The sequence below is a fragment of the Scyliorhinus torazame genome, chromosome 3, assembly GCF_047496885.1.
Source record: "Scyliorhinus torazame isolate Kashiwa2021f chromosome 3, sScyTor2.1, whole genome shotgun sequence".
Classification (NCBI taxonomy): domain Eukaryota; kingdom Metazoa; phylum Chordata; class Chondrichthyes; order Carcharhiniformes; family Scyliorhinidae; genus Scyliorhinus; species Scyliorhinus torazame.
The window spans coordinates 26,539,156-26,566,599 of NC_092709.1; the positions used below are offsets into that span (position 1 = coordinate 26,539,156).

At 48.0% G+C, this 27,444-nt stretch overlaps 1 protein-coding gene across 2 annotated transcripts in view; it reads right to left on the reverse strand.

Annotated features, from left to right (window-relative positions):
* Nucleotides 1-27,444, reverse strand: part of helq (helicase, POLQ like) — an 85,197-nt gene that overhangs the window by 51,418 nt on the left and 6,335 nt on the right. For both annotated transcript variants that reach the window (XM_072495453.1, XM_072495452.1), the window contains exons 3-7: nucleotides 19,081-19,259; nucleotides 12,264-12,464; nucleotides 7,679-7,751; nucleotides 7,069-7,166; nucleotides 2,549-2,647 (exon numbers count right to left, since the gene is read on the reverse strand). In XM_072495453.1, coding sequence (XP_072351554.1) covers nucleotides 2,549-2,647; nucleotides 7,069-7,166; nucleotides 7,679-7,751; nucleotides 12,264-12,464; nucleotides 19,081-19,259 — 650 coding nt within the window. The remainder of the gene's footprint in view (nucleotides 1-2,548; nucleotides 2,648-7,068; nucleotides 7,167-7,678; nucleotides 7,752-12,263; nucleotides 12,465-19,080; nucleotides 19,260-27,444) is intronic.

Sequence of the window (27,444 nt, forward strand, 5' to 3'; positions counted from 1 at the left end):
AGCCACGTCTGCCCTCAGTCCTTTCAAGTGCGCGAACACTCGGGCCCTTTTAATCGGTCCATTTAGGCCTCTCACGTTATCAGCCGCACTGGGGGGCTACCTGCCCCCTTCCCGCGTCGACTAGCCATCACCCTCTCTAGGCCAGTCCCATGTCCCGATTCCGCGCTCCCACTCGTTCCCCAGGTGGCGCATTCCAGCCCCGACCACCCTTTCTTTAGCCAGTTCCTCTTTGATTTCTGCAGCAGCAACCCAGTTACCCCCCCCCCCCCCCCCGCTGGTTCCCCATCTAGTGTGATTGCTCCACCCATGTTACTTCCAAAGGTCAGCTGACTTCAACTGACCCCGGCTTCTCCCGCTCACTCCTTGGCCCCCCCGTGTGGGGAACTCTCATCTACCTTGCGCTTATCTTCCCGCCATCACCTTTCTGGCCCGGGAACAAGGACAGTAGGCTCCATATTCTCTGTAGCTGTCCCGCCCCTTATGGCGCAGCTCCCTCTCCATTCTCCGCCTATGTCTCTTCTTTCCCCCCACCGGCGCCCACATTTCTTAGTGTCCCCCCCCCTTCCCAATTTACATCTCTATATACATCGACAGTGACATTTCCCTCTAATATCAGTCCCTCAGTTCCGATCCAGTTTCTCGTCTTTAATAAAGGTCCATGCTTCTTCCGCCGTTTCGAAGTAGTGATGTCTCTCCTGGTACGTGACCCATAGTCGCGCCGGCTGCAGCATCCCGAACTTCACCTTCTTCTTGTGTAGCACCTCCTTGGCTCGATTAAAACTCGCCCTCCTTCTCGCCACCTCCGCACTCCAATCCTGGTACACCCGTACCACCGCATTCTCCCATCTACTATTCCGTACCTTTTTGGCCCATCTCAGAACCACTTCTCTATCATTAAAGCGGTGAAATCGCACGACTGTCGCCTTAGGTGGTTCTCCCGCCTTTGGTCTCCTCGCAGGGACCCAATGCCTGTTAACTCACCCCCTCCACTTCTAAGGGGCCCGAAGGGGCCTCAGCTCCCATCAGCTAGCTTAGCATCGTGCTCACGTAAGCCCCGCAGTCCGCTCCTTCCACTCCCTCGGGGAGACCCAGGATCCGAAGGTTCTTCCTTCGTGCTCAGTTTTCTAGGGCCTCAATCCTTTCAATGCACTTTTTGTGGAGCGCCTCGTGCGTCTGTGTTTTGACCGCCAGGCCCAGGATCTCGTCTTCATTATCCGTCACCTTCTGCTCCACCACGCGGAGCTCTGTCTCCTGGGTCCTTTGTGCCTCCTTAAGCCCTTCAATTGCCTGTAGCATCGGGGTCAGCACCTCCTTCTTAAGTAGCTCCATACACCGTCTTAAGAATTCGTCTTGATCGGGCCCCCATGTCGCCTGGGCTTTCTCCGCCGCCATCTTGCTTCTTTTTTCCTCCTGTCCCTATCGTCGAGGATTCCTCGCGATGTAGCCGCCGCCGACGATATTTTTCTCTTTCGTTGGGGGGGGGGACTCCCTGTTAACTCACCCCACACCGGGTTTCGTCCTGAAAAAATTCCCCGTTGGGGCTCTTAAAAGAGCCCGAAGGTCCGTTTGAGCTGGAGCCGCCGAAATATGCGGCTTAGCTGGGCATCGCCGCAACCGGAAGTCTCTCCTCCTGCCTTTTAACCATCCCAAGGGAAATATTGGATTCCCCGCTCCTGCCTGCCCTCGACAATCTTTTTATAGCATGGGCAGTGTATTATTAGGCTTGTATCAAGCCAATTGACCCTTACGTACTTACTTCAATATGGCAGATGGGCTGCTGATTTTGGCACCCGCCCACTCTTTATTTTCTGGGGGTGAGCTCAGGGGTGGGCGGGAAGTTGGTGGGGTGGGCAGCAGCCAACCTATTTAATGTAACCTCCCCCAAACCCCCCACCAAGGAACAATGGAATGAGAGATTCGCTAGCAAATCTGAAATGCACTTGGAAGTATCTTACACCCCTTTAGGCAGCCAGCTACCCAATGACATTGGCAGATACCCAGGAGCAGTTCAATAGCTGCATCATATGAAATATGTACTTCTGAAAATGGTTACTAGGGTGATCTGTCAGGCTAAGGATGACAACATTCAAAAAGGAGGGCAGAGGGCTTCTATTTGTTTTGTACTAATAATAATCATCTTTGTTAGTGTCACAAGTAGGCTTACATTAACACTGCAAAGAAGTTACTGTGAAAATCCCCTAGTCACCACATTCTGGCGCCTGTTCGGGTACACTGAGGGAGAATTCAGATTGTCCAATTCACCTAACAAGCATGTCTTTTAGGACTTGTGGGAGGAAACCGGAGCAGCCGGAGGAAAACCACGCAGAATAGGGAGAACGTGCAGACTTCGCACAGTCAACGACCCAAGCCGGGAATCGAACCCAGGTCCCTGGTGCTGTGAAGCTAACCACTGTGCTACCGTGCCGCTATTATAAGCAACAGTACTCCGACTGTAACTCCTGAAACAAGTTTACTTTAGAACTGCAATGAAGTATCAAACTGGACACCCTCCCTTTTGAAAGGCTAATCATTTAACATTGTACTGTACCTTGTAACTTAATAGACGAGAAAATGTGAAATAGTCTTCTGATTTGTTGTCTACCTCATAAATGCTGTCATGAAGTTTGACATATTCTTTCAACTGAACCTAGAAAACATAATTTGCGTACAGTTTAAAAATAGAAGTGTTGTTGTCCAAATGTGGTTACACCACATGTTTTTATCTCTTATCGAGGGAGAGATATCAGTGATAGGGAAGTAAACTTTTCACCACTTCAGACATTGGTGTCAGTGTTAAGCACTCTCAGGTCAGGCATAACACATCCAGATACATTGTAAGGTTTCTTATATATACTCTGCTCTAACAATGCGTTTCAGCTTCAACCTCAGTTTGGCAGGCTGTAACTAGCGTTTACTGCAAGGATCGGTGCTTTGGCCCCAGCTATTTACAATCTATATCAATGATTCGGATTGGGGAAGAAGTGTAATATTTCCAAGTTTGCAGATGCACAAAACTAGATGGGAATGTGAATTGTAAGCAGGATGCAAAGAGGTTTCAAGGAGATTTAAACAGGTTAAGTGAGTGGGCAAGATCATGGCAGCATGTAAGCATAGTGGTTGGCACTGTTACTTCACAGCGCCAGGGCCCTGGTTCGATTCCCGGCTTGGGTCACTATCTGTGCGGAGTCTGCACGTTCTCCTCGTGGGTTTCCTCCGGTGCTCCGGTTTCCTCCCACAGTCCAAAGATGTGCGGGTTAGGTGGATTGATAATGCTAAATTTCCCGATAGTGTCCAAATGTTAGGTGGGGTGCTGAGTTACGGGGATATGGTGGAGGTGTGGGCTTAGGTAGGGTGTTATGGGGCAGCACGGTGGTGCCGTGAGTAGAATTGCTGTCTCATGGCGCCGGGGTCCCAGGTTGGATCCTGGCTCTGGGTCACTGTCCGTGTGGAGTTTGCACATTTTTCTCATGTTTGCGTGGGTTTCGCCCCCACAACCCAAAGATGTGCAGGGTAGGTGGATTGGCCATGCTAAATTGCCCCTTAATTGGAAAAAATGAATTGGGTACTCTAACTTTTTTTTAAAAGTTAGGGTGTTCTTTCAGGGGCCGGTGTAGACTCGATGGGCCGAATGGCCTTCTTCTGCACTGTAAATTCCATGATTTTATGAAATGTGAAGTTATCCACTTTGGTTGGAAAAACAGAAATGCAGAATATTTTTAAATGGTGAGAGATTGGGAAGTGTTTATATTCCAAAGGCACTTGGTTGCCCTTATCCATAATTCACTGAAAGATAACAGGTAAATGGAGCAAACAATTAAGAATGTAAATGGTATGTTGCCCTTGATTGCAAGAAGATTTGAGTATAGGAGTAAAGACATCTTGCTGTAACTGCATAGAGCCTTGGCGGAACGGTGGCACAGTGGTTAGCCCTGCTGCCTCACAGCACCAGGGACCCGGGTTCAATTCAGTTACTTGGGTAACTGCCTGGGTGGCGTTTGCACGTTCTCCCCGTGTCTGTGTGGGTTTCCTCCAGGTTCTCCGGTTTCCTCCTACAGTCCAAAGATGTGTGGGTTAGGTGGATTGGCTATGATAAATTGCCCCTTAGTGTCGATAGATGTGCAGGTTAGGTGGGGTTACGGCGATAAGGCAGGGGAGTAGGTCTAAGTAGGGTACTCTTTCAGAGGGTCGGTGCATACTCGATGGGCTGAATTACCTCCTTCTGCACTGAAGGGACTCCATGGATCCAAGGAGTATTATGTACATGGATGCAGATGGAATATTGCATACAGTTTTGGTCTTACCCAAGGATATACTTGCCACAGAGGAAGTGCAACAACGGTTCACCAGGCCGATTCCTGGGATTGTTCTTTGAGAGATAGTACAAATTGGGCTTGTTTCTCTCCAGTTTAGAAGAATGAGAGGTGATCGCTTGAAGCAAACAACAGGCTCAAGAGGGTAGATGCAGGAAGGATGTTTTCCCTGGCTGGGAGAGTTCGGGAAAGGGGGACACAATCTCAGAATAAGAGGTAGGCCATTTAGGACTAAGCTGAGGAGGAATTTCCTCACTCAGAGGGTAGTGAATCTTTAGAATTCTCAACCCAGAGAGCCATGGAAGCTCAGTCATTGTGTATGTTCAAGACAGAAATCGATAGACTTCTAGATTTAAAGGAAATCAATGCATATGGGGATAGTGTAAGAAAATGGCATTGAGGCAGATCAGCCACAATCTATTGAAGGCGGAGCAGGCTCGAGGGACTGAATAAACTTCTCCTGCAACTATTTCCATTTCTCCTAAACCAAATAAAACATCCTGGCAGCTGATGTTGGCAGAACAACACTTCCAAAAATATCAAATCGGCTAGCCGAACCCTTCAATAAGATTATTTTTTTGTAATTGTTCCATTTCATTTTTCATTACTTTTTGGAAGTCAAAATGTTACACCAGGAATCCGCAAACTCGTTGGATTTCTCATATTCAGTTACAATGCAGACTTGGACATTCATTAACTGTGCCTCAGTCTATCTAATTATTTAACTGTTACTGGAATATGCAAACAACAAAGCTTAGCTTGACTGTTGAAGAAAGCAATAATTTGTGTTATTATAGATCAAGATTATCAAAGTCTGGTTTTGCCAATTACCAACTCATTTCCTGATTCCATTCCAGCACTTTCTGTTTTTATCTCTGATTACTTTGTTCGTTAGCAGATGAGTGAAAACCTATTGCTACTTAATCTTTGTTTTAAAATATAAATGAATTCTGCTGTTGTATGTGATGGAGATCAGCTCCAAATACATGCATATCACATTCTTGATGTCCTTGTGTACACTGGCTGCTCCATGTGCCATGAGAAATGCAGTGTGCAGGATAAGGTCACAAATATGATGCCCATACATCTCGAGATATGGTTTTCATCAGGAAAATAAAATGGCATAGCAGGGATGTTCCCAGTAGCAAATTCTAATTTCCAGATAAAATGCTGATGGGTCTCTAGGTAGATGACGTTGAGAAGCTTCAGGCAGGGATAATGCAGATGTTCTCCTTCACAAGGTAGTCATGCACACCATCTGCATTTTCTGCCAACATGAGATTATTAAAGGCTCAACAGGTAATTCAGTGCATTATGCGCAACAAAAAACTCCCCAGCCTGTAATGATTACAGCAAGTCAGTTGCAGTATCACTGATCACATTTGTTATTTAGATAACTACCTTAGTGTCTTTGCATTTCTATTCATTCCAATAGCATATTCATCTCTGATTTGCGTTTTTGTGATTTATTGACAAATAAATATTGATACTCTTCAAATTTCCCAATGATTTCCTCCTGCTTCTAATATTTTTTTAAAATAAATTTAGAACTGGATTCTCACATACCTGGCAGGGCGGGGGGTCCCGGCGGGACGGAGTGACGTGAACCACTCCGGCGTCGGGCCACCCCAAAGGTGCGGAATCCTCCGCACCTTCAGGGCCTAGGCCTGCCCCGGAGTGGTTGGCGTCCCGCCGGCCAGCGGGATAGGGCCCTGGCGCCGAAGGGCCTCCGCTGGGCGGCGCGAGTTGCCGCATGCGCGGGAGTGCCAGCCTGTGCTGGCGTCATTTCTGCACAGGGATTCAGTTCCGCATCGGCAAACGCGGAGGACCACACCGGCCGATGTGGAAGGAATAGAGTGCCCCCACGGCACAGGTCCGCCCACGGATATTTCAGGCGGCCCTGGCGCCCATTGAGTCGCGCCAGACCCTGCCATTCTCCGAGGCGGGCGGCGCAACTCACACCGGGCCGGTTTTTGGGGGCGGGAGAATTGGGGGGACGGCGGGGGCGGGATTCACGCCGACCCCCGGCGATTCTCCCACCCAGCGGGGGGGTCGGAGAATCCCACCCTTAGTGTACCCAATTAATGTTTTCCAATTAAGGGGCAATTTAGTGTGGCCAATCCACCTAGCCTGCACATTTTTGGGTTGTGGGGGCTAAACCCACGCAAAGAAGGGTAGAATGTGCAAACTACACACGGACAGTGACCCAGAGCCGGGATCGAACCTGGAACCTCGGCGCCATGAGGCTGCAGGGCTAACCTACGCCACCATGCTGCCCCCTGCTTCTAATATTAACCTAGTACTAGAAAATGAATTGTTAAATTAATGAAACAAAATAACTTTAACAATCCTTGGTTTTGCCGCACCCTCATTGTAATCATGCACTGACATTATTTATCACCCATTTTTCCTTCCTGTTTTTGTACTTGTGCATTGCCTCCACAGATGTAAGTTTTAAATTCTATATTTAATGCACACATTTAAAAACTATTACAGGCACGTGGTTACAAAGACAAGCAATTCGGATGATTTTTATGGAATTAATTTGGGACTTAACAAAACATCACAACTAATTAATACTTGTTCTATCCAAGTTATCTCAAACAAACACAGTAGTTAAATATTAACTGTTAACACAGATATAAAAAATAATTTAGGTCACAAGAAATGGAAATGCAAAGTGTAAATCAACAACAGATTGTGCGTCCAATTAAACTTTAAAAACAAGTGTGGGTTTATTATTTTTCCTATTACTTACAGGTCGAAAGTTACTGGTATAATGTTCTGCCCTCAAAAAGTGCTGCAATTCACTCACATTATTCAGCGTTGCGCTCATTCCAATTATTTGTGTGGTTTCTAGAAATGGGGGCAGAAAATATTGAATATAATGAAAGATGTGGGCAGCAGCTGTCTTTGAAACAAAATCAACTAGTCTTTGTTGTCAATAGTCTCTTAGTTCTCTTGCGAGCTCAATCTGATTCCTAATGATTTAGAATGATAAACACTCTGGGTCTCTGCAGCCGGCAGCCGAGTTACCAATGCGGCAGAGAATTGCGCGTCGGGAGAAAAACCGGGGCGCCAATCCCATTCCGATGCTCCGCCCCCCCGCCAGCAGCGGCAGGGAGCTACACGCCCTGCGCCGGTGGGAGGATGCAAATGCTATTAGCAGTGCGATTGTAAGCGGGAGAAAGATTTGAAAACGGTATAAAATCACAGAAGATAGTGCTTGGGTGCGGTTACAAATGAGCAAAATGAGAATATTCCCTTCCCACAATATATAATTTATTCCAGGCCACCTCACTCTCAAGGAGATATGAACAAATTAAAATATAAAAATGCTACAAAGTGCAAGTATTGGTATTACTCACTGCATATGTAGAGGATTTTAGACAATGCCATCTCTAGTATAGCCCCTCGACTTCCTTCACCAAGCATGTGCAGCTACATTAAAAAGAAAAGCAACACATCACTAACATAGAAAAATGATCCAAGGCATTTCAGAAAAAAGGATAAACAGACATGGGGCGGGATTCTCCGCTAGCCGGCGGGGCGGGCCGTACCGGCACCGAGGAGTGGCGTGAACCACTCCAGCCGGGCCGCCTGGAAGGTGCAGAGGACGAGGAGGTGCGTGAACCACTCTGCCATCTGGCTGCCCGGAAGGTGCGGAATCCTCCGCACCTTCAGGGGCTAGGCCAGCGCCGGCGGAGTTGGCGTCATCCCAGCGCATGCGTAGGGGGGTTCTTCTCTGCGCTGGCCATGGCGGACCGTTACAGCAGCCGCCGCGGAGGGAAAGAGTGCCCCCACGGCACAGGCCCGCCCGCGGATCGGTGGGCCCCAATCGTGGGCCAGGCCACCGTGGGGTCCCCAGATCCCCCCATGCCCCCCCCTAGGACTCCCAAAGTTGCCCGCAGAGCCAGGTCCCGCTGGCACGGACCTGGTGTATTTTACGCCGGCGGGACCCGCCGAAAGCGGGTGGCCACTCAGCCTATCGCGGGCCAGAGAATCGCTGGGGGAGGCCACTGCCAACAGTCCCCGACCGGCGTGGCGCGATTCCCGCCCCCGCCGAAAAACTGTCGCCGGAGAATCCGGCAGCCAGCGGGGCGGGATTCACGCCGCTCCCCGGCGATTCTCCGGCCCAGCGGATGGTCGGAGAATCCCGCCATTGGATTGGATTGGATTTGTTTATTGTCACGTGTACCGAGGTACAGTGAAAAGTATTTTTCTGCGAGCAGCTCAACAGACCATTAAGTACATGAGAAGAAAAGGGAATAAAAGAAATACATAATAGGGCAACACAGCATATACAATGTAACTACATAAGCACTGGCATCGGATGAAGCATACAGGGTGTAGTGTTAATGAAGTCAGTCCATAAGAGGGTCATTTAGGAGTCTGGTGACAGTGGGGAAGAAGCTGTTTTTGAGTCTGTTCGTGCGTGTTCTCAGACTTTTGTATCTCCTGCCCGATGGAAGAAGTTGGAAGAGTGAGTAAGCCGGGTGAGAGGGATCTTTGATTATACTGCCCGCTTTCCCCAGGCAGCGGGAGGTGTAGATGGAGTCAATGGATGGGAGGCAGGTTCATGTGATGGACTGGGCGGTGTTCACGACTCTCTGAAGTTTCTTGCGGTCCTGGGCCGAGCAGTTGCCATACCAGGCTGTGATGCAGCCTGATAGGATGCTTTCTATGGTGCATCTGTAAAAGTTGGTAAGAGTCAATGTGGACATGCCAAATTTCCTTAGTTTCCTGAGGAAGTATAGGCGCTGTTGTGCTTTCTTGGTGGTAGCATCGACGTGGGTGGACCAGGACAGATTTTTGGAGATGTGCACCCCTAGTAAATTGAAACTGCTAACCATCTCCACCTCGGCCCCGTTGATGCTGACAGGGGTGTGTACGGTACTTTGCTCCCTGAAGTCAATTACCAGCTCTTTAGTTTTGCTGGCATTGAGGGAGAGATTGTTGTCTCTACACCACTCCACTAGGTTCTCTATCTCCCTCCTGTATTTGGACTCATCGTTATTCGAGATCCGGCCCACTATGGTCGTATCATCAGCAAACTTGTAGATGGAGTTGGAACCACGTTTTGCCACGCTGTCGTGTATGTACAGGGAGTAGAGTAGGGGGCTAAGTTTGCAGCCTTGCGGGGCACCGATGTTGAGGACTATTGTGGAGGAGGTGTTGTTGTTCATTCTTACTGATTGTGGTCTGTTGGTCAGAAAACCGAGGATCCAGTTGCAGAGTGGGGAGCCAAGTCCTAGGTTTTGGAGCTTTGATATGATATCATCTATAAGTGACAAATTATGGTGAATGGGTTGGTTTTGAGAAGACCTTTAAAAGACAGAAAGGCAGAGAGCTGATGGCCTAGGGAGTACAGTGTTTCCCAGGAGATTATATGGCAGTTGGTGGATGGGGAAAATTGAAGCTCTTGATGCAGCGTTGTGACAAAGGGAGATGGTGGCGTAGTGGTACGGTCACTGAATACATAATCCAGAGGCCCAGGCAAATGCCCTGGGGACATGGATTCAAATCTGATCATGGCAGCTCGTGGAATTTAAATTAAATGAATAAGTCTGGAATTAGAAAGCTTGTTCAGTAAAGTGACCATGAAATGATTATCGATTAGAAACCCATCTGGTTCACTAATGTTATGTGACTTTAGACTCCCATCAACAATGTGGTTGACTCTTAACCGCCCTGTAAAATTGAAAATTAGGGATGGGGAACAACTTTTTACGTCCCATGAAACAATTTTTTAAATGACAGAATGGGGCAGACTCAGTGGAAATTGGATGTCTTGTCCTGTCCATCTTATTCAGAGAACTGAAAACTGTCATCAATAATGAAATAGGTACACGGCGACATGTGGCGCAGTGGTTAGCACTGCTGCCTACGGCGCTGAGGACCCGGGTTCGAATTCCGGCCCTGGGTCACTGGAGTGCGGAGTTTGCATATTCTCCACGTGTCTGCTTGGGTTTCACCCCCACAACCCAAAAGTTGAGCAGGTTAGGTGGATTGGCCATGCTAAATTGCCCCCTAATTGGAAAAAAAATAATTGGGTACTCTAAATCAATTTTTAAAAAAATAATGAAATAGGTATGACAGAGACTAGGAATGATGGGGTTGGGCTGAGTAAAGACTGGGTAACATGGGGTGCAACTGAATCAATGGTTGATAAATGTTGAGGCAATCGGGAGCCAACATAAGGGCGCGAATTAACTGAAATGAAACAGATTCCTCTTTTGGGCACGTTCAGCTGAGTGTTTGCCGAATCTTGCAGCACCGAGATTGACCCTGCTATTAAATTGGACTCTGTTTCATTTCTGGGCCTCGGCAAGGAACGCCCCACTGAGGCTGTATTTAGGCTCATGCCCTGCACTAACAAGCTCAGCTTTCAGTGCAGGAAGAGATCAGGCACCATTTTTAAATTGTGTCCAAATCTCTGGACCCCCCCCCACAACGTACCAATTTGGGGATCATCGAGCCCACCGCACCCCATCTCATTAGGACAGTTCACCTCTGGGCCCAATCCCTGAATCGGGCAAGATGCCACCTGGACACTGCCAGGCTGGCACCCTGGCAATAGCCTCTGCCAACCTGGCAGTGCCACCTGCTCACCCCGGCATTGCCAGGGTACCAGCCTGCCCAGTGACCAACCACCCAGGAGCCCCCGATGAAATGGCAGACTCCTTCAAGTGCCAATATGCCTGGCCCATGTTTGTGGAAACCAGTGCTAAACGGTGTCCGGTCTGTTCCAACCAAACATACAGGCTGCGGTTTACCGGCCACGACACGCCCAAATGGGAGCACGATGTGACCGGTAGATCCCGGGTGAAGCCTCCCGGCTTCCGACGGCCACAATGCCTCGCAAGGTCTACCCAAGTCCTGCTAGGTGTCTGGATCAGGAACCTGCCCAAAATGGGCGAGACCAAGCCATGCTCACGTAAGTAAACCTACTTAAGGCCGAATTACCCGTATCTACTGGCCTCCGCAGGGAGTCCGCAGGTGGGTGCCGTTCAGTACTGGTCCACACAAACATGGACCAGGCGAAACGATATCCGGGGGGGGGGGGTGTCCCAGGCCATCGGAGGCCCCTGGGTGGCCAGGAATAGTTCAGGGTGGCCCCTTGGCCCTCCCCTTGGAACGCGGGCACCTTGGACCTGCCACCCTGGCACTGCTGAGGTGCTCGGGAGGCACTGCCATCCAGTGCCACTGCCGAGGTTAAGGGCCCGAGGGGCCACTGAAAGGAGGGTGGAGGGGTGGTATGAAGGGTTGGGGGATGCAGAGCAGGTAAGAAGGAGCATCTGGGAAGTTGGGGTGACTGTAGGGATACTGGGTTGGGGGGGGGCCCAGGGACCCCATAGCAGGGTATCCTCACTTGGGTGGGGGTGGAGGAATACCCATGTGTGAGGGGGTGACATTGCCCATGGATGGGGATGTGGAAGACTCACAAGTTCACTTAGAGATCGGGACACCCTTTCAAAATGGCAGCCCATCTCCGAGTTCGGCTCCCTAGTGATGAAAAAAATTCCAAGTATGGGCTAAACCTGAGAAACACCCCAGGGCCCAAAAAGTGACTGTCATTGGATAGCGGTGGGGAACTCGCCGACAGAGCCGGCGGGAAACTCCCAGCAAAATCCGTCACAAATGACACTTAGAAACTTTGAAATTGCACCAGAGCTTCAGCTGCAAAGAAGCTTGCTTGCAAGAGCTTTGTATGAGTGACTAGTAAAGACACATCTAATTGTCCCTCTTCCTTTTGAAGGAGGTTTTCTGCTTCCCTGTGGAATACAGTTAAACTTGTGAGCCTGTCAACAGGGCTTTGAATTTGCATCTTTCCACTTGCTTTATTGCTGTTTCAATGTGTTGGCCCACTACACTGTAGTTTCAACTTCTTTTTGATTCTATGGACAAAATTAGTTAATTGGATAATCAATATGGCAACAATAAAAAGCTTACCTCATCCACCACAACAAGTCCCAAACTATTAATTCTTTCTGTTTCTATTAGGGAATTCACCAAACCGTGGGCCTTTTCAATGGTGGCAATGTACAGAGATTTCTTCTGTCTACGCTTGATTGGAGGAAACTTCCCTTTGCTTCCAGCATATTCTTCCACCAAGAAATTAAATTCTATTCCAAAAGACGAAAGACCTCGCACCTAAAGGGAGCAAACAAAAAAGTTTTGCTAATTATTGCTTTAAAGTTATTAAATACAACAAGCCTTTCCCCAATTCTCTCTCATCCAATTTACTTAAGTACATTAGTTCGATAGTCTATGTATATATCCAAGAAGATTAGTAATGTTAGTCTATAGTCAACCTCTCTGTTGTATGTGAATTTCTTAGGGTGCACTGAACCCATCAACGTTGGGATTTGAGCTGGAGACTCTTATCTGGTAGATCAACACAAAGAAGTCCCCCCCAGCGCCCAATATTTCATTTTTGGTGACCGTATCACACCTTCAGTATGTGGAGTACATAATGTATGAGAGGAATTTTGGTATAAGCATGTTTTGTTTCTCACTATGATATTCCGTCAAATATAGTCAGACAACAGATCACACATTGACTTATTCTGATGTTGTACTACTTTGTTTGCATTAATAAGAAAGGATTTTGGATACATCTTACTTAATATTCAGGAACAGGCCAGCAACCTAACTCCTGATAGCACCAAAACCCTCACCGCCAGAACTTCTCTTAATTAGTTCCTCCATTTCAATCGGGGCCCCCAATCTCTCACCCACCCTTCCTCCACCTTTGGAAACCTCAGTTGGTCCAGGAACTGCCTCATCCCCTCCCCTCCTTCTGGGGGTTCTGACTCGTATAATTTACCATAAAAGTCCTTAAAGACCTTGTTTATCTTAGCTGAGCTCAGCACCATGTTCCCCCCATCTCTAATTCCCCACAATCTCCTTAGCCGCCTCCCTCTTCCGCAACTGATGCGCCAGCATCTGACTTGCCTTCTCCCCATACTCATACACTGCTCCTGTACCTTCCTCAACTGGGCCTCAGCCTTCCCCGTGGTTAGCAATTCAAACTCCGTTTGAAGGCTCCGCCGCTCCGTCAACAACCCCTCCTCAGGGGATTCCGCATACCTCCTATCCACCCTCAGTATCTCCCCCACCAACCTCTCCCTCTCCATCCTCTCCCTCTTCTCCCTGTGGGCCCTGCTTGAGATTAGCTCCCCCCTGACCACTGCCTTCAGTGCCTCCCAGACAACACTCACCGACACCTCCCCATTATCATTGGCCTCCACATATCTTTGTATGCACCTCCGGACCCGCCCACGGACCTCCTCGTCCGCCAGTAGTCCCACATCCATTCGCCACAGCGGGCGTTGGCCTCTCTCCTCCCCCATCCCCAGCTCCACCCAGTGCGGAGCATGGTCCGAGATTGCAATGGCCGAGTACTCCGCCCCCTCCACTCTCGGAATTAGCGCCCTGCTTACCACGAAAAAAATCTATCCGCGAATAAGCCTTGTGTACATGGGAGAAGAAGGAAAACTCCTTCGCCCTTGGCCTGGCAAGTCTCCACGGATCCACTCCCATCTGGTCCATGAACCCCCTCAGGACCTTGGCCGCTGCCGGCCTCTCACCCGACCTCGACCTAGACCGATCCAATGTCTGGTCCAGGACCGTATTAAAGTCCCCCCCCCATTACCAAACTACATGACTCCAGATCCAGAATCCAGCTCAGCATCCACTTCATGAACCCTGCATCGTCCCAGTTTGGGGCATACACATTCACTAGCACCACCCGGGCCCCCTGCAGACTGCCACTCACCATAACATAACGACCCCCCTTATCTGCCACAACACCCACCGCCTCAAATGCCACCCGCTTACTCACCAGGATTGCGACCCCCCTGTTTTTCGCGTCCAACCTGTCCCACCCATCCCTTCCTCAGCCTGGTTTGATCCACGATCTTCAGGTGTGTTTCCTGTAGCATGGCTGCATCTGCCTTTAGCCCCTTTAAGTGCGAAAACACCCGGGCCCTCTTGACCGGCCCATTCAGGCCTCTCACGTTCCACGTGATCAGCTGCATCGGGGGGCTACCCACTACCCCCCCTGCCAACTAGCCATCTCCTTTTTTCGGCCAGCCACGTGCCCGCGCCTCCCGCACCCTCCAGCCCCCCAGGCGGAGGCTTCCCGCCCCGACTCTCCCTCTTACCATCAATTCCCCCACAGTCAGCACAGCAGCAACCCAGTCCCCCCTCCCCCGGCCAAGCAACTACTTAACCCCCCTGCCTCCCCCGCCATTGCACTCCCATAAGTCAGCTGACTCATGTAGACCCGCTCCCGCCTCTACCTCCAATCCCCCTGTGGATTCCCCATCCAAATCTCCAGCCCCCCACCCTCCCCCCCACCTAAGTGAGGTAGAGATAGTCCCCCTCCTTACACCCCATATGAACCAATGCGGACATCGAACACAGTTCTGTCCCCCGCTTCAGGTACCATCCCCACCATTTTGCGGGAAAAACCGCACGTCCTACCTAGGCCGACCCAACCCCCTGTGACGCAGCTCCTCTCAAACGGCGACCTCACCCAAATCCCCGAGGGCCCCGGGCCACGGGGTCACAAAGACACAAGAAAACGCGGGGAAAACCCCACCCAAACACCGCCCCATCCCCCTCACCATCAACCCCCCATAACATACTGCAATCCATTAACTCGAGTCCAACTGCTGAAAGTCCACGCCTCATCCGGCGTATCAGAATAATCGTGTCGGCCCTGGTATGTGACCCACAGCCTCGCCGGCTGTAGCAGCCCGAACTTCACCCCCTTCCTGTGGAGGACCGCCTTGGCCCGATTGAATCCTGCACACTTCTTGGCCAGCTCTGCTCCAGTCCTGATAAATCCGGATCTCGGTGTTCTCCCACCTGCTGCTCCGCTCCTTCTTCGCCCATCGCAGGACACACTCTCTGTCGGTGAGACGGTGGAACCTAACCACCATAAGCCCTCGGCAGCTCGTTCGCCCTCCTTGCCAGGACTCTGTGCGACCCATCCAGCTCCAGGGGCCTCGGGAAGGCCCCCCCCGCCCATTAGCGTACTCAGCATCGTGGTCACATACGCCCCAGCATCCGACCCCACCACGCCTTCAGGGAGACCCAGAATCTGCAGGTTCTGTCTCCTTGACCTATTCTCCAGGTCCTCCAGCTTCTTCTGCCATTTTTTGTGCAGCGCCTCGTGCGCTTCCACTCTGACCACCAGGCCCAGAATCTCGTTCTCATTATCAGAGGCCTTCTGCTGCACCTCCTTGATCGCCGTCCCCTGCATTTTCTGGGTCTTCACCAGCCTTTCAATCGACGCCTTCATAGGGGCCAACATCTCCGCTTTCAATTCCGCATAGCAGCTTCTTAAAAACTCCTGCTGCTCCTGGGACCACTGGGCCCACGCTGCCTGATCCCTGCCAGCCGCCATCTTGTTTTTTCACGCCCATTCTCCTCTCTTCTCTAAAGCCACTTTTTTGACCGCTCCACTCCTGGTCCACTCCATACAGTTCTGGGAGACCCTCACTGTTTCCTTCCCACACTGGGAAATGTTGTCCACATGCCGCTGGAGCTCCTTAAAAGGGCTCAAAGGTCCGCTATCGGCGGGAGCTGCCGACCGTGCGACCTAGATTTCATAGAATTTACAGTGCAGAAGGAGGCCATTCGGCCCATCGAGTCTGCACCAGCTCTTGGAAAGAGCAACCCACCCAAGATCCACACCACCACCCTATCCCCATAACCCAGGAACCCCACCCAACACTATGGGCAATTTTGGACACTAAAGGCAATTTAGCATGGTCAATCCACCTAACCTGCACATCTTTGGACTGTGGGAGGAAACCGGAGCACCCGGAGGAAACCCACCTACCTAGGCATAGCCGCAACCAGAAGTCACCGCCAGAACTTCTCAAAGCGCAAGTGAAACTCACGCAAATGCCATCTCCTTTTTTCCAAGGCAACACGGTAGCACAAGTGGTTAGCACTGTGGCTTCACAGCGCCAGGGTCCCAGGTTCGATTCCCTGCTGGGTCACTGTCTGTGAGGAGTCTGCACGTTCTCCCCGTGTCTGCGTGGGTTTCCTCCGGGTGCTCCAGTTTCCTCCCACAGTCCAAAGACGTGCAGGTTAGGTGGATTGGCCATGCTAAATTGCCCTTAGTCTCCAAAATTGCCCTTAGTGTTTGGTGGGGTTACTGGGTTAAGGGAATAGGGTGGACGTGTGGGCTTGGGTAGGGTGCTCTATCCGAGAGCCGGTGCAGACTCGATGGGCAGAATGGCCTCCTTCTGCACTGTAAATTCTGTGTCTGTCTGTGTAAAAAATGCGTGGAATATCTGGGAGATTAATAAATTTCATTCTTCCTAACATTAAAATGTAATCGTCGGTGTTCTGTAGATGCACGTGGGGTGCAACATAAAACTAGTAGCATAACTGAGATAGGTAACTCAATGCACAACTACCAGCACTGCATTGCACTCTTTTTTCCTTCCAATTAAGGGGCAATTTAGCGTGGCCAATACACCTATCCTGCACATCTTTGGCTTGTGGAGTGAGACCCACCCAGACACGGGGAGAATGTGCAAACTCCACATGGACAGTGACCGAACCTGGGACCTCAAGAGTGCAATGCTAACTGCATTGCACTCTTGAGCAATACAGTCTAGGATTGATATCTTAAAAGACATCTTAAAGGAAGCAGGTATTTAAACCCAAAGGTGTTGCCTGAAGGACAAATAAATTTACCAATACCTTAATCATAATTACACAAGGGCAAATTGATTGAATAAAAATCGACAGACCAATAATCACATTTATACAGTTTTTACAGAATAATTCAAAATACATTTTTTTTCACGCAAGGTTTGTAATAAAATGTACTTTGGTAACAACCACTGACTTACATAAAATGACTTGCATTTATATAGCATCTTTCAGAACCCCAGGTTGTCTCAAAGAGCTTTAAAACCAATAAAGTACCTTTGAAGTGTAGTCCCTGTTGTAATGTAGGAAATACAACAGCCAGTTTCTGCTCTCACAAGCAGCAAAGTGATAATGATGAGATAATTTTGTTTCTTAACATTGATTGAGGGATAAATACTGGCCAGGGCACCAGGGATAGCTCCCAACTCCTCTTCAAATTAGCTCCATGGATCTATTGTGTCCACCTTCAACAGCAGACAAGGCCTCAGTTTAATAGTATCACCGCGGTTAGCGCTGGTGCTTCACAGCGCCAAGGACCCGGGTTCGATTCCCGGCTTGGGTCACTGTCTGTGCGGAGTCTGCACATTCTCCCCGTTTCTGAGTGGATTTCCTCTGGGTGCTCCGGTTTCCTCCCACAAGTCCCGAAAGACATGCTTTTTAAAAAAAATATTTTGATTCTCCTTTTTCACATTTTCTTCAAAATTTACACCCACCAACAAACAATAAGCAGTAACGAATACAATGTCAATCTCCTTATCAGCAACACTGATCCCATCCTCCCACCAACCCAACAGCCCACATGTCAATATAAACATCAAACAAAAAGGAATCAGGAATCACCCAAAGTCACCATTAACATATATAGTCCAACCCCCCCCTGCTAATATTCAATGCCATCCAATCCCCGAATATGTACAATAAATGGCACCCATGAATTATAGAAAGCCCCTCCCAGAATCCTCCCCTCTCGAAAACACCTCACTCAGTATCGGTCCCCTCCCCCACCTTTTCATACCTCCTCGGCTCATGGAAACCTTTTCTACCAGGCTCTGATGGCTGCAGCCCCTCCCCCCACCACACTCCCGTTCATTGGCCAGCTTAAACTAGCCAGTGTGGAGGCCCCTGCCCCGACCTCACGCCCCTCAACGGTCCTAGGAAAACAAAGAAATCCCCTTTAACACACAACCCCAGTGTAAACACACAAACCCCAAAGAACCATCATTGCAAAAGAAAATCCCAACTCTTACCTTGTCCAAATAGGCAACATCGACTCATTTAGCACATGCAGTGAAAAATAGAGCTACATACACTCCTCCACATCCCCTACCCTCAACCAAAGACCAATCCTCAGTCACATGTCTCACTTCTGCCCCAGTCCTTCTGCCTTCACAACCGCCTCCACCGCTTCCACCTTCTTGAAATAGAAGTCTTTGGATTTGTAGGTCACCCTCAACTTAGCTAGGTACACAACGCCGAACTGCACCCTGCTGTTATACAGTGCTGTCTTCACTCGACCAATGGCCGCCCGCCTCCTTGCCAACTCCCTGAAAGACATGCTTGTTAGGTGAATTGAACAATCTGAAATCTCCCTCTGTGTACCGACCAGGAGCCGGAGTGTGGCGACTAGAGGATTTTCACAGTAACGTCATTGCAGTGTTAATCTAAGCCTACTTGTGATACTATTAAAGATTATTATTAACATTTCATCCAAAAGACATCACCTCTGTCAGTGAAGCACTTCCTCAGTATTTCACTGGAGTGCCAGTCTATATTTTTGTGTTCAAGTCTCCGGACTGAGACTTAAACTCACAACCTTCTGACTCATAGATGTGAGTGTTACCAACTAAGCCACCGCTGACAAAAGGGTGCTTTAAGAACCCAGTACCCACTGATTGACACTTGCAATAGGATATTCTTTCAGAAAGCTGCAAATACAGAACTTGTGGGATGATTGACGGAGGCACCAAGTCTTATGCAGCAAGTCACAACTGAATAGATTTCTTAAAGACCAATTCCCTAATAATTCCTCTGTGTTACTTTAGAGTGCAGCACTTACTTAGTTAGTTAACAAGCACTTTTTTCTCACCTTTTCCTGCACAAGAGCCACATATGGCAAAACAAACAGTACATCATTCTTCCTACATAGTAGTTCCTGCATGATCAAAATCTCAGCAACCAGTGTCTTCCCACCACTTGTTGGCAGTGAATAAATCAGATTTTTCCTTTCCTGCACAGATTCCAATGTCAAGCAAGTATGTTGCCACTCTGTGAAGTATAAGAAAAGATCATGAGATTTTTTTTTTAACCAAAAATTATTTAAAAATGTCATGAATAAAAATACCGAATGCAGGGTTAAGATCAATTTAAGGCCAAGTAGCAGTCTTCTTTTACAGGAGGTCTTGCTGCTGTAAATATTTGTCACTATAAAGGCTCTTAACACGTAATCCTGTAATGAAACGTAATCAGCAAAAGGAGGAGAATTTGCACTGACATTCTGTTGTATTGTTGTTGATGAAAGCACATGTTGAGAAAGAAAGCAATATGCAAAATCTATTTGTGGTTAATGTTCAAACTATAAATCAGTCCACTTTAACCAGCATTTTTTTTTATCCATACCTCGTATGTATCTGTGACATTTAAATGCCTGGTCAAAGTTAGTATCACACTTTCAAACTGAATGCAAATCAATAGAAACACAAATTATCTTCCGAAAACATTGACACCTTAATCCATGTAAAAAATATTCACTACCTTACATTATAGAAGCGATAATTAATCAATTCCTAAACAAAGACTGATCATATTTTATTATAAATATTCACAATTTTCTCTGAAGTGAATTATATATCTTGTTACTATTCCCCCGTCCCCTCACAAAGGCACTGGCTTCTGGTTAGTTTCTCTGTTGGCTGCTCTTCATTACCTTGGCCAATAGGCCTTTATCCATGGGTGAGCAGATCTGAGTGGGGAAGCAAAGCAGATGATTATAGCATCTTTACACATGCAAAGATAGCACATCTGTAACTAATAGGCACTGAGGCAAATAGCTGAGATGAGCTAACTTGCAAAGATTGGGTTAGAACCCATGACTCTCCAGCTACATGTAATTCAGTTGCTAAATGAATATATTTGATGAGCCAAAGAAAGCACTCAAGATTAATATTGTAACAAGGATTTCTGAAATTTTTTTTCAAAGGAATAATATGGTTTCATGCACTTTAAGCTAACAATAACAGAGAAAGCTGTGGGTGCATATTAATACAGTTTGAGCACATGGGGAGATTATAGGTCAAAAATATATAATGATGAAATATTGTGCCAGACCATGATGGAATAATTACAGCTATTTTATGTATGTATAGACATAGACATAGACATAGAAAAATACAGCACAGAACAGGCCCTTCGGCCCACGATGTACATGTACTGTATACCAGGCTTTAAAGCAGCAAAGGATCATCTGGCATTGCTGCTTAGTGGAAATGCAGCAGTTGATTTAAAGATGAAGCTGATGCTTTTGTACTATTCCCAGACACATAGGGCAATGAAGGGTTACTCAAAAAACAAGATACCTGTTGTGTGGAGGGCAAATAAGAAGATAAGGGCAACCCATGCAGTTTTTGGCATTCAATTTTTGTCCAGCTGACAAAGATTATTGTGCAGCAAATAATCTTGCCAACAAAGCACTGATCCTCCCGGACAACATTTCTGGCCATCCGACAGCTTTCGCTGGCCCTTTATTATCCAGCCCCACCACTCCCCGCACCACCACTAGAGTATAAATCTGACCCCATTTCCAGTCCTCTAACGTTGACAAAGAGTCATCCAGTCTCGAAATGTTAGCTCCCTTCACTCTCTACAGATGCTGTCAGACCTGCTGAGATTGTGCAGTACTTTCTGTTTTTGTTACAGCTTTTGATGACCTCAGTGACAATGTTAAAGTGGCATTCCCATCACCTAACACGACCCCCATTTCTCAGCTTATAGAAAAAGGTATGATTGCACCCTTTGCAGCCTATTACCTGAGAAATAGTTTTAAACAGGCCATCAAGGAAACCGAAGATGATGCTATTTCTCCCTAAGGGAACTTTAGAAGAATTATCACATAATTAAGGCTACTGATAACATATCTGTGACATGAGCATCTGACCCCATATTTCTGCCATCACGAAGACCACCTATTTCCACCTGTAAGTTATTCAGAGTGGCAGAAGGTAGGAGGTGGTGTTCCACAAGGATCCGTGCTCCCTGAAAGAATGACCCGTGAAAGAATAAAAAAAGATTTACATTAACAATTTGGACTTTGGAATCAAAAACATCAGCCGAGATTTTACAAATGTCCATGTGGGCACAGAATTCTGCGAGAGATCTTGCGGCACGATTGTCCCCCCTCCCCACCCCACCACGGCCATTGATGTAACAAGGTTCCCGCCCAGGAAGATGAGGAATCTCATTTAAATACATTAACACCTCATGAGTGGGGTTTCCTGTCCCCTGGTCCCCCGGCAATGTGAACCAAACGATGAGACCACACCAGGGGTGCAGAGGTAAGTCCCAGGTGAGACAGGAACATGACCAGACAGTGCCCTGGCAGTGCTGGGGGGGGCGCCTCTTGGGTGCTCTATGTGTGTGTGTGTGTGTATGGTGGGGCGGGGGTCCCATGTGTGCGTGGAGGGCATGTGCATGTGGGGAGATGGGTGGGCTCCTTGTCTCAGGTGAGTAGGGGTGCGGAACCTTAATTTTCTTTTACCAGAGATCTGGGCATCCATTAAATATGGCGCCCCGATCTCTGGAAACCTGAAGTTGCCGGCTCTTTTCAGTCCGCCCCACCAACCTCCAGGATTTCTTTCTTCTAAGTGATGGAGAATATGGCAAGAAAAGCTTGCTCTGCAGCCAGCAAGCTGCACTTTTCTCGCCTCGTCCAGCACTTTGGAGAAGAATTGGAAAATTCCGCCCCTCATTTCTTAATCTGCGGAATTTAGAGAGAGATAGTCCAAACTGAAGACTACAATAAATTACAGAAAGACATTAATTAACTTGGAGCATAGCCAAATAATTTGCAAACAAAGTTTACCACATATATATCTGAGGTAGTGCATTTTGGTAGGGAGAAAAGGGAAGTCACTTATTACATGGATGGTGCAAGTCTAGGTGGGACAGAGGAACAAAGGAATCTTGGGAGTATATCAATCGCTAAAAGTTGTGCCAAAGGTTAGCAAGGTTCTAAAAATCAGCAAACAACCACGAGGTTTATTTTAGAGGGATAGAATTGTTGGAAATTTATGCTAAACATGTATCAAAACTTGAATACGCTACACATAGAGTACTGTGTGCAGTTCTGGTTACCTTATTATATAAACCATATAGAGACACTGAAGAGGATGCAGTGAAAATTTACAAAGATGATACCAGAAATGGAAGGTTTACATATTTGGAAAAGACTTGCAGGCTGGATCTCTATCTTCTTGAAAAAAGGCTGAGGGGTGACCTAATAAGAGATCTTTAAAATTATGAAAACTTTTGATCGGGTGAATATAGAGAGAATGTTTCCTCTTGTGTGGAAGAGCCTAATATAAGATAGTCACCAAACAATTCTGTAGGGAATTCAGAAAGAACATATTTACCTAGAGAGGTGAGAATGTGTAACATGCTACCACAGGGAGTGCTTAAGACAAACTGCACAGCTGCATTGCCACACAAGTATGTGAGGGAAAAAGAGATAGATGCTTACGATGGTAGATTTAGATGAGAAACGATAGGAGGCTTGAGTGAAGCATAAACAGTATGGACCGATTAGGTCAAACAGTGTCTCTGTGCCATATATTCTACGTAATGCTATGTAACATCATCCGGCTCAGCCCATCTGCTGCTGAAATCCTCACTCTTGGCTTTGTTACTTTGCGACTTGATTACTCCAATGCACTCCTGGCTGGTCTTCCATATTCTACCCTCCATAAACTGAGGTCATCCAAACTTCTGCTGCCTGTGTCTGAACTCGCAACAAGTCCTATTCCCCCATCACCCTTGTGCTAGCTGACCTAAACTGGCTATCGGTTAAGCAATGTCTTGACTTTAAAATTCTCATCCTAGTTTTTAAATCCCTCCATGGTCTCATCCCTCACTAACTCTGTAATCTACTCCAGCCCTTCAAGATATCTACGCTTCTCCAATTCTGCCTCTTGTGTATCCACAATTTTAATCGCTCAACCATTGGTGGCCGCACCTTCAGTTGCCTGGACCCCGAGCTCTGGAATTCCCTCTCTACATCTCCCTGCCCTTCTAGAACGGCAAGGTAGCATAGTGGTTAGCACAGTTGCCTCACAGCACCAGGGACCCGGGTTCGATGTCCGGCTTGGGTCACTGTCTGTGCGAAGTCTGCACGTTCTCCCGTGTCTGCGTGGGTTTCCTCCGGGTGCTCCGGTTTCCTCCCAGAATCCCAAAAGATGTGCTGTTAGGTAATTTGGACATTCTGAATTCTCCCTCGGGATTACCCCCGGGAAATGCCTTCAGGTACATGCAAGTGAGGGCGTTTGTGAGGCGGCAGGTGAGGGAATTCCCGCTGCTCCCGGCACAGGGGATTCAAGACAGGGTGATTTCGGGCGTATGGGTCGGGGAGGGCAAGGAGTCGGCGATATACCAGGAGATGAAAGAAGAGGGGGAGGCTTTGGTAGAGGAGCTGAAAGGTAAATGGGAAGATGAGCTGGGAGAGGAGATTGAGGAGGGGCTGTGGGCTGATGCCCTAAGTAGGGTTAATTCCTCTTCCTCGTGTGCCAGGCTTAGCCTGATACAGTTTAAGGTAGTTCACAGAGCGCATATGACGGGGGCGAGGCGGAGTAGGTTCTTTGGGGTGGCGGACAGATGTGGGAGGTGCTCAGGAAGTCCGGCGAACCAAGTCCATATGTTTTGGTCATGCCCGGCACTGGAGGGGTTCTGGAGGGGAGTTGCGGGAACAGAACATAGAACATAGAAAATACAGCACAGAACAGGCCCTTCGGCCCACGATGTTGTGCCGAACATTTGTTCTAGATTAATCATAGATTATCATTGAATTTACAGTGCAGAAGGAGGCCATTCGGCCCTTTGAGGCTGCACCGGCTCTTGGAAAGAGCACCCTACCCAAACTCAACACCTCCACCCAACACCAAGGGCAATTTGGACATTAAGGGCAATTTATCATTGGCCAATTCACCTAACCTGCACATCTTTGGATTGTGGGAGGAAACCGGAGCACCCGGAGGAAACCCACGCAGACACGGGGAGGACGTGCAGACTCCGCACAAACAGTGACCCAAGCCGGAATCGAACCTGGGACCCTGGAGCTGTGAAGCAATTGTGCTATCCACAATGCTACCGTGTTGCCCTTGAGAACAAATAAATCTACACTATATCATTTAACCGTAATCCATGTACCTATCCAATAGCTGCTTGAAGGTCCCTAATGTTTCCAACTCAACTACTTCCACAGGCAGTGCATTCCATGCCCCCACTACTCTCTGGGTAAAGAACCTACCTCTGATATCCCTCCTATATCTTCCACCTTTCACCTTAAATTTATGTCCCCTTGTAATGGTTTGTTCCACCCGGGGAAAAAGTCTCTGACTGTCTACTCTATCTATTCCCCTGATCATCTTATAAACCTCTATCAAGTCGCCCCTCATCCTTCTCCGTTCTAATGAGAAAAGGCCTAGCACCCTCAACCTTTCCTCGTAAGACCTACTCTCCATTCCAGGCAACATCCTGGTAAATCTTCTTTGCACCTTTTCCAAAGCTTCCACATCCTTCCTAAAATGAGGCGACCAGAACTGTACACAGTACTCCAAATGTGGCCTTACCAAAGTTTTGTACAGCTGCATCATCACCTCACGGCTCTTAAATTCAATCCCTCTGTTAATGAACGCGAGCACACCATAGGCCTTCTTCACAGCTCTATCCACTTGAGTGGCAACTTTCAAAGATGTATGAACATAGACCCCAAGATCTCTCTGCTCCTCCACATTGCCAAGAACTCTACCGTTAACCCTGTATTCCGCATTCATATTTGTCCTTCCAAAATGGACAACCTCACACTTTTCAGGGTTAAACTCCATCTGCCACTTCTCAGCCCAGCTCTGCATCCTATCTATGTCTCTTTGCAGCCGACAACAGCCCTCCTTACTATCCACAACTCCACCAATCTTCGTATCGTCTGCAAATTTACTGACCCACCCTTCAACTCCCTCATCCAAGTCATTGATGAAAATCACAAACAGCAGAGGACCCAAAACTGATCCCTGCGGTACGCCACTGGTAACTGGGATCCAGGCTGAATATTTGCCATCCACCACCACTCTCTGACTTCTATCGGTTAGCCAGTTCGTTATCCAACTGGCCAAATTTCCCACTATCCCATGCCTCCTTACTTTCTGCATAAGCCTACCATGGGGAACTTTATCAAATGCCTTACTAAAATCCATGTACACTACATCCACTGCTTTACCTTCATCCACATGCTTGGTCACCTCCTCAAAGAATTCAATAAGATTTGTAAGGCAAGACCTACCCCTCACAAATCCGTGCTGACTATCCCTAATCAAGCAGTGTCTTTCCAGATGCTCAGAAATCCTATCCTTCAGTACCCTTTCCATTACTTTGCCTACCACCGAAGTAAGACTAACTGGCCTGTAATTCCCAGGGTTATCCCTAGTCCCTTTTTTGAACAGGGGCATGACATTCGCCACTCTCCAATCCCCTGGTACCACCCCTGTTGACAGTGAGGACGAAAAGATCATTGCCAACGGCTCTGCAATTTCATCTCTTGCTTCCCATAGAATCCTTGGATATATCCCGTCAGGCCCGGGGGACTTGTCTATCCTCAAGTTTTTCAAAATGCCCAACACATCTTCCTTCCTAACAAGTATTTCCTCGAGCTTACCAATCTGTTTCACACTGTCCTCTCCAACAATATCGCCCCTCTCATTTGTAAATACAGAAGAAAAGTACTCGTTCAAGACCTCTCCTATCTCTTCAGACTCAATACACAATCTCCCGCTACTGTCCTTGATCGGACCTACCCTCGCTCTAGTCATTCTCCTATTTCTCACATATGTGTAAAAGGCCTTGGGGTTTTCCTTGATCCTACCCGCCAAAGATTGTTCATGCCCTCTCTTAGCTCTCCCAATCCCTTTCTTCAGTTCCCTCCTGGCTATCTTGTATCCCTCCAGTAATAAAGATTATTATGTTAATAATTATCATGATTAAGGGGCTGGTTTAGCATAGTGGCTAACAGTATCTAAGGTGGTGAAAGTCCGGGTCAAGCCAAGCTGGGGGCTAGCAATATTTGGAGTAGTGGACGAACCGGGAGTGCAGGAGGCGAAAGAGGCCGGCATTCTGGCCTTTGCGTCCCTAGTAGCCCGGCGAAAGATCTTGTTAATGTGGAAAGAGGCGAAGCGTGGAGGCCTGGATAAGTGATATGGCAGGGTTTATCAAGTTGGAGAGGATAAAGTTTGTCTTGAGAGGGTCTGCGCAGGGGTTCTACAGGCGGTGGCAACCGTTCCTAGACTATCTTGTGGAGCGTTAGATGAAGGTCGGACAGTAACAACAGCAACCCAGGGGGGGGGAGGGAGAAGGTGGGGGTTTCTGCGGGGCATTTGAACAAGAAAACACATGAATGATCCGGAAAACTGACATGTATTGAGGAATCCAATGTACAAAGTTCTGTATCATATTGACTTGCCATGTTCATGTCTTGCTATGCAAGCTTTCTTTCTTTTTTGTTACGGAGGTGAGGGGGGGTTTTGTTTGTATGGTTGAAAATTTTGTTTAAAAATTCTTAATAAACATATAAAAACAAAGTGGGCTGGTTTAGCACAGTGGCTAAATCGCTAATAAAGATTATTATCTTAATAATTATCATGATTAAGGGGCTGGTTTAGCATAGTGGCTAAATCGCTGGCTTGTAATGCAGAACACAGCCAGCAGCGCGGGTTCAATTCCCGTACCAGCCTCCCCGAACAGGCGCCGGAATGTGGCGACTAGGGCCTTTTCACAGTAACTTCATTGAAGCCTACTTGTGACAATAGTGATTATTATTATTCCTCGCTTACCTCTTTCAAGGCACTTCTTAAATCCTACCTAGAATAGAATCATAGAATTTACAGTGCAGAAGGAGGCCATTCGGCCCATCGAGTCTGCACCGGCTCTTGGAAACAGCACCCTACCCAAGCCCACACTTCCACCCTTTCCCCTATCCCCATAACCCAGTAACCCCACCCAACACTAAGGGCAATTTTGGACACTAAGGGCAATTTAGCATGGCCAATCCACCTAACTTGCACATCTTTGGACTGTGGGAGGAAACCGGAGCACCTGGAGGAAACTGACGCACACACGGGGAGAACGTGCAGACTCCGCACAGACAGCGACCCAAGCCGGGAATTGAACCTGGGACCCTGGAGCTGTGAAGCAATTGTGC